Raw genomic sequence first — 8161 nt, forward strand, 5'->3', positions numbered from 1 at the left:
GGCCACCTGTGGCTTACTTGTTTTGTTGGATATATTTATTTCCCTTGCGGCCGCCTGTGGCTGATCAGGAAGTGACTTCCGTACATAATGTCGGTGGGCCAGTGGAACTGGGCATGTAGCTGAGTTGATGCCGTGAAGTGCTGATCAGTATAGGGCAAATCAGCCATGTCTGTTGGGTTATATATTTTGTATATTCTTATAGTGAGTTATATTGTGTTTGTGTTTATTGAATCTTGTTATTGTTATTTGGTCAGTCATTAACTTCAGTAAGGCCCTTCGCTGCGAGCTTGGATTCCCTGCGACAACCTTAGGGAGTATTGTAAACATGACGCTAGAGCCTGTGACGATGAACCGCTCCCGACTTCACGATGGTTGTAGGTGGTAGGGTGAAGATGGGAGTACCATCGGTTCACTGTGGTGAGATTTCAGGATTGATCACTGAAATGTGCCAAAGTGGAGCAGTTCCATAATAAACTACAATTTCCTTGTGTTACATAGTGTAAGTTTTATTAATGTAATGACATATATTTAAATTCTTATTAGTAGGTCCCACATTGTGGTTAATTTTCAGGATGTAAACAATGCTAGGAACATACGTGAACTATAAGATTTGAGGTTTTCATGGCAGTGAGTGTTCACTGTGTAGCTTTCTGGTTTGTGACATAATGCAGTGAAGATGGATACCAATATTTTGGAGGAATATGCTGCCTCCATCTTCAAGGAAGATCAGATCTTCTGTCAGTATCTGCTGGAGTACCGTCCTTTTCGTATGCCTCGTTTGCAGCGTTTCATTATAATTAATTGTGATACATTTGGGTATGGATAAATGTAAATCACTGACACATACAAATCGTTAACGCTTCGTGCTTAATATCTTACACATACAGCTTTCATTTTTTCATTATTTGATGCTATATAATTTGAGCTATTGAAAGCAATTGTTAAATAAATCAAGACTAAATAAATTACCTTCTGCATAGGAACCCTTTCCAGGAATGCTCCTAGAGCCTTCAAAATTGGGTATATTCTTAATAAAAGAGAAATAATCAAGCTGACATCTGTTGAGTGAAGTAATTAGAGAAAAATTGAACAGATGCTGTTATAGGCTTCTAAATGAAGGTTTGTATCATGCTTATTTTATTGGGCTATAAATGAACAGAAGCGAATAAGAACCTAAGTCAATTATTGAATTCCTAACATTCCAAGTCTTTTTGTTCATAGTGTTTCTGTAAATAATTTTGCAGTATAGGATCACAAATTTGTGTTTAAGAAAATCAGAAAATTGAAATGTTCTCCTTTCACTCTGTTTTGTCTTTCTGAAACTTCTCGTTAAGAACAGACATAGCACAAAACCCCTATGCCTATGTCAAGCTTACACCATGTTCCTACTATATTTAGCAATAATCATCCAGTTACAACAACTACCAATATAATATATTTTTTAATAACCCAGTTTTTTTGAACCCCAATAAGATCATAAGGGGTACAACTTATAAATTCCTTAGTGTAATCATTGAAGGTTTTACATTAATATTCTTCTGGTCATTATTTTACACTTGGAAGTATTTACAATTAATAAAAGTTATATGTGATCTACAAACAAAGATGTTCAGACTGCCATACATCCATGTCAGTGAAACATATTCGATAATTTTCACACCTACAGGGCAATATAAACAATACATGGGAAAAATATATTATGCAGAAAGCATACTGTTTATAAACATTAAGGAAAATCTCTGCCTCTCTACTTAACACTTTGCCGACCGGCGATTTGAATGTTTAAATCACCCTGGGGACCGGCATTTTTATACCTGCTACCCTAACTTGTGCACAGTTCACTTTAAAAATTAATATAAAATTTCCTAATTAATTTTATGAACTACAATTTTTGGAGAACACTTACCAATGCTCCTAGAAGTGCTTCATAGTGTGATATTTCTGGAAACATTCCCCTTTGTGAAGTGGCAATACACAAGACGGGCCCGGTCGCACTAAGACTGTGTCTGCCGCTGGTTCTTCTACCACCGTGTGGTGTGTAGCCCAGGCTTTTGCCACATTCAGCAGAAATGCCTTATATTTCAATTTTGAATGAGGGTTTAAATTTTTGAAAACTAAAAATGAATTGAAAATGGCACAGTTTATAAGCCACAAGGCAACTGTCTTTGTCCACTTTACTGTTTTCCGAGGAAGAGAATAATAGGCCAAGTACTGCTCGGCTCTATCAACTCCCCTCATGAACATATTATACTCGGAAATACAAACAGGCTTCTTTACCTGTCCATGTCTCCTTTGAACATCAACCATGCTCAAATTGTGAATTGTGGAAATCATATTCACAACACGAGTATCCCTCCAGGACTGAAGAATATCCCCCTTCCTCTTGAATGTGGTTTCACCATATTTCAGAGATTTACATTCCTCTTTCAGATCTGGAGGAAGGCCTCTGTTCACCCTAATTGTTCCACAAACACATACTTTTCTCTAAAGTAGGTGTTCTGCAGTTGCCACACTGTTATAATAATTGTCTTGATAGACATGGTAATTTTGATCAGGATAGGGTTCAAAAACGGAAAGACTAGTTTCTTGTAATTTCTTTCCATCACCAGAATAAAATTCTAAATTTCCAATATAGCCTGAAGTGCTTTCAATAACTACACGAACAAGTAGGCCATACTTTGTAAGTTTGCCAGGATTGTATGTTTGCATATTGCACTACTCACTGACAGCTTGCTGCATACAGCATTAAGAAATAAAGGCATTTATTTTCCTTTGCAGGGGCATACAGTTACAGTGAGTTCACATAAACATTCCAGAGGCTTATCAGGCAGCTACGTGCAAGCTGGGTGGCGTCAGAGCGATGTATAGTGTGTTGCAATCTATCGTGTTCTAAAAACGTATTAATACAAGACCGGTCCACCACATTTAAAAGCGAAAAACATATTAATGCGTGCGCCGTCTGCAAAGTGTTAATACACATAGTTAATTCATAGCTGAACAAAGATGTGAGGAAACGATCTGATTCTTTGATCACGTGATGGATAGATGTAGGTGGACCTGAAGACTAGGCATGGTCATAGTAGTGGGAGGAGAAACTACACAGAAAACCACTACTCAACAGTGGACATCATGTATTGTTGTCAGGTATGTCCACCCATGCATTGCCTAGCAATGGACACACTATTGTGCACTTTTTGGTATATGTGTTTTCCAGTCTCTTACCTAGCAACGCTTTGAGCAAATCCATTACATTATATTCAATAAATTCCCAAAGTACCACATGAAAATTTTATTAGGAGATTCCGATGCCAAAATATGTAGAGAAGATATTTTCAAACAAATAATTTGGAATAAAATTTTACATGAAATTAGTAATGATACTGGAGTTAGAGCAGCTAACTTTACCATATCCAAAAAATCTAATTGTCAGAAGTACAATGTTCCCATCCTGTAACATTCATAAATTTACTTGCACATCTCCTTGTGGAAAGATGCAGTCAGTTGGACCATATTTTAATATGAGATGGCATGCAAGTGTACTTGATGTCAGATTTTTCAGGGAAGTGGACCATGATACCAAGCACTATCTGGTGGCGGCAAACATTGGGGAGTCTGGCAGTAAGTAAGTGAGCAACACAGAAATTTGATATTGAGAGATTCAGTCTCAAGAAACTAAATGAGGTAGATGGCAAACAGCAGTATCAGATTAAAATCTCAGATAGGTTTACAGCTTTGGAAAACTTTGATAATGATGTGGATATCAATGGCACGTGGGGAAACTATGACAGAGAACATGAACATTTCAGCCAAAGAGAGTCTTGGTCATTCAGAACTGAAGTAATTTAAGCTGTTTTTTGACAAATGATTTTCAGAACTATTAGAGCAAAGCAAGAAACCAAACTGCAATGGTTACGGAATCCCAGGCAAATTAATTGGGATTATCTTTTCAACGTAAGACATGAAGCTGGCAGACATTCCAGGAACAAAAAAGGAATATCTGAAAGACAAAAATAATGAGCATGGAACACACAGTAAGAACAAGAACATTAGAGACTTGTTTAGATAAATAAATGAATGTAAGAAGGGTTACCAGCCCAGAATTAATGTGGTAAAAGGATGAGAATGGTGATGTGTACTTGTATGCTACCCCAAATGTAATTGAAGTGATCAAGTCATGGAGAATGAGATGAGCATGGCATGTAGTATGCACAGGAGGGAAGAGCAATACATACAGAAGTGATAGAAAAACCTGAAGGAAAGATATGACTAGGAAGACCCATATGTAAGTGGGAGGGTGATATTAAAATTGATCTTAGAGAAATAGGTTGTAGTGGTGTGGACTGCAGTAATCTGGATGAGGATAGTGACCAGTAGCAGGCTTTAATGAACACAGTAACAAATATTTGTGTTCCATAAAGTGTCAGGGAAATTCTTGAGTAGCAGAGTTACTATTCTCCTCAAGGACTGGATTCCATATAATTAATTTTAATCACCATCACAGAAATATGACACTTTATTTTTACTGTTTATGTCTTTTAAAGGAGAAGCTGTTATTCTGTGGATGGTGAAATGACACAATACAATACCTGAGACAACTGGAATACAATGGGGTGCAAAAATAAATAAAATATGGATCTTAGAATAAGAATTATAACTTTTTTAGACCAAATGCTATTAGGGATAACACAACATTATACATGGTTTTTATTAATATTAAAGTGTATTAATGTTACATTTTGAATGATTATTCTGATGAATTAATGAGATATACTCCTGATGATTACCCCATATGGGTTGAAACATGTTTTGTTATTGAAGAACATATTGTATTGGTATTTTTTTTCATTAGATGATTGTATAGTAAATATAGTATAACATGTTGTAGAGGTAAGCAGACTTAAGTGAGTATTACATGATATTTATTGAACAGCTTTCAGTTCTTCAGTGCATACACTGCTGGAAGTACAAAGCATCAAACTACCAAAATGCAATTGTTCTGTAGCAGATTCTTAGATGTTGATTTTCCTCATTTACTTGGAAGATCAGTGGACAACATTGTCACATTCTGCCCTATGTTTACTTATTATTTTGAGGTCGCAACTGGTTTGTCTTGGCCTTTTGCTCAGTCTCAGAGGTTTCCATGCTGTGAGAGGTACATCGTCAGGGCAGATAGTCAAACTGAAACATTAATGTTATATTCTGCATTTAGCGTAGTGGTTGAGGGGCTATGCTACAAGCCGGAAGGTTGCGGGTTCAAGTCCCAATGAGGTCATTGGATTTTTTCAGTTTACCTAATCCTTCCAGCTGCACTAGGCCCTGAGGTTTACTCAGCCTCTTAACAGAAATGAGTACCAGGAATTAATTAAATAATTTTCCTGGTGAGTAAAGCGCGGCTGGTGCGTAAGGCTGACAACCTTACCACCATCTTTGAGCCAATTGTCTAGATAATGTGGGACCCTCAACGTCTCACAACCCTATGGGCCTTCACGGCCTGGTACAGGGATAGCTTTACTTTTACTTTACTTACTTTTTCTGCATTTACTGATCACAGTTTTGGGTTGAATAATATGATACATATGTACAGGGTGCAAACAAATATATATTGCAATGCTTTGTGGTAGATAGATGGGTTCAATCTGATCATATATTGTTAACACACCCATGTCTGGAAACAGTCTGTTTACACGTTAGGGCCTCTGAAATGTGAAGGAGGATGCCCTCACTTCTTACCTCTGTGGCTTACTGGTGGCACCTTACATTTCTCCAAGAGACCTTACCAGAGCTGCTGGAAGTGGTGCCTTTCACAGTCTGTGGTGAAATGTGGTTCAAGCACTATGGCGCCCCAGTACACTGCACTAATGTCATACATACATACATACATAGCATTCCATAGATCCATGAGTTAGTCAGATGACCTACCGGATGTGGAATTAGTAAAAAATCATACAATACATATATACATGCACAATTCAAGTTCAGATAAATAGTAAGGATTTCACAAAAGTAGTAAAATATCCATCATAAATCTATACATTAACATATACTAGATTTTTTTTTTCCTGTGTTCCAAACAAGAGAAAACATTACATACACTTTATGTTGTTTGGAAGCATAAATTCCTCAACAGAGTAAAAGGAGTGTGTAATTAAGTATCTCTTTAGTGCTACTTTAAATTGTCCCTGTTTATCTATAAGAGTTGTGATATTTGGTGGTAGATTGTTGAAGATTTTAATGCCAGTATAATATGCACTCTTCTGGAAACAAGAGAGGCTGGCAACTGGTCTGTGAAGCTGATTTTTATTCCTTGTGTTGACATTGTGTATTGTAGAATTGGTTGGAAAAAATTCTTGGTTTTTTACAATGAAGATCATTAAGGAGAATATGTATTCACATGGGAGAGTTAAGATCTCTAGCCTCTTGAAGATATTTTTACATGATTCTCTTGGTTTAACACCAGCCATTATTCTAACAATTTTCAATAATCAATACTCAATTTAATACTCATCCATGAGTATTTGGATGAAACCTTTTGTAGCAGATGGATTGGATGTGGAGGCCCAATAACCTTGCCTCCTTGCTCCCCTGACTTGACTTAATTGGATTTCTTTCTCTGGGGATACATGCAAAGCCTGGTGTATGGGACTCCAGTGGAGACACAACATGATTTTGTGGCAAGGATTGCAGTAGCAACTGGAAAGATCCAGGAAATTCTGGGAATCTTTCAAAGTGTTCAGCATAACATAGCCAGGTGGTGCAGAACATGCAATGAAGTTGGCAGCTCCCATTTTGAGCAACTTTTATATTGTAAAACATTGATAACATCCCCTAAAACTTATGCTTCCTCTCTGAAACTTTTGTGACCTTTAGTGCCAAAAGGAAGCGTTTATGGACATGAGTGTATTAAGAAAATATGATCAAATTGAACCCATCTATCTACCACAGAGCATTGTAACATATATTTATTTACACTCTGTATACTATATACAGTGAAATTCCAACTAAGTACTCCCACATTTAGTGAAATCCCATAGTGAATGTGTTTACTGGCCCCATTCAAACCCCAGTGTAAACAGTGTATCATTTTCTCACATTGAATGAATTTTGATTTAGGAAATAACTCGCATTTAGTGTAAGAAAATTTCAACCTTTGGCTGCCAGTTGAAGTCCCATTATAAAATTAACTAAAATATGTATTCAAAGTGAGACAAACCTGTCTCTTTCCTCTAAACTTTCTATCCGCATCCAGCTAATATAGATGCGAGGAGTGGCAATAAATCTCCATGTCAAGGGGTTCAGTGGGTTTGCTCGATATTCCCAGCGCAATATGGCAGACTGTAATTTTCCAACAGGATCTCCAGGCACTGTCACCTGGTGCCCACTTCCAGGTTCATAAAATTGCTCTCTGTAAGAATAAAGCATTTCTTTGGCACTTATCTTTAAAAAATATTTGAGGAGGTCTATAAAAAAAATTAATGCAGGCAACTTCTGCTATGATGAGGCAATCTGAAGGTCAGTTATAAAGAACAGAGAAGAGCAGGTGTTCGAAAAGAAAGTGCTTGGGAACATGTTTAGACATTACAGAGGTGAGACGTGAACAATATTATATAGTACATAATGAACTATTTCAGGATTTATACAGGTCAAACTGAACATAACAGTTCAGTGTTTGGCATTCCTACTTCATGTCCAAGAACCCTTGGATTCAAGTCTCAGCCTACAGACTGGCATCATGGCTGAGTTTTTTTTTGTGGTTTTCCTCAGGTCCCTCATACTAATTAGCATAGTACTCAAATTAAAACAACTCCTACCACATCCTTCCCAATCCGTTATTTATTGATCATCATCATCAGTAATCTGTCAGACGACAGGTCCACAGTCTCTTCCAAAACAATTCCTCCACTTAATGTGATCTAGGGCTTTCTCCTTCAAATGACAGTATCGTCTTCTGTCCCCAAGGTCATCCAGCATCTTCTTACGTCTTCTTCCTCGTCTTCTTGTCACTTCTATCCGCCCCTCTGTCTTTCCTTCAATAAATTCTTTTAGAAGGCAGTTTCTGCGTAAAACATGACCAATCCAATTAGCCTTCCGTTTTCTTATTTCGTGTAGGATATTCCTCTGCTCACTGACTCTAATTAACACTTCTTCATTTCTCACATAATCA

General features: G+C 37.2%; 1 protein-coding gene across 1 annotated transcript in view; it reads right to left on the bottom strand.

Annotated features, from left to right (window-relative positions):
- Nucleotides 1-4902: 4902 nt before the first annotated feature.
- Nucleotides 4903-8161, bottom strand: part of LOC111871407 (pancreatic lipase-related protein 2) — an 18508-nt gene continuing 15249 nt past the window's right edge. The window contains exons 9-10 of the mRNA XM_023864499.2: nt 7211-7402; nt 4903-5178 (exon numbers count right to left, since the gene is read on the bottom strand). Coding sequence (XP_023720267.1) covers nt 5043-5178; nt 7211-7402 — 328 coding nt within the window. The 3' untranslated portion in view covers nt 4903-5042. The remainder of the gene's footprint in view (nt 5179-7210; nt 7403-8161) is intronic.

This window comes from Cryptotermes secundus, unplaced genomic scaffold (genome assembly GCF_002891405.2).
Source record: "Cryptotermes secundus unplaced genomic scaffold, Csec_1.0 scaffold152, whole genome shotgun sequence".
Lineage (NCBI taxonomy): Eukaryota > Metazoa > Arthropoda > Insecta > Blattodea > Kalotermitidae > Cryptotermes > Cryptotermes secundus.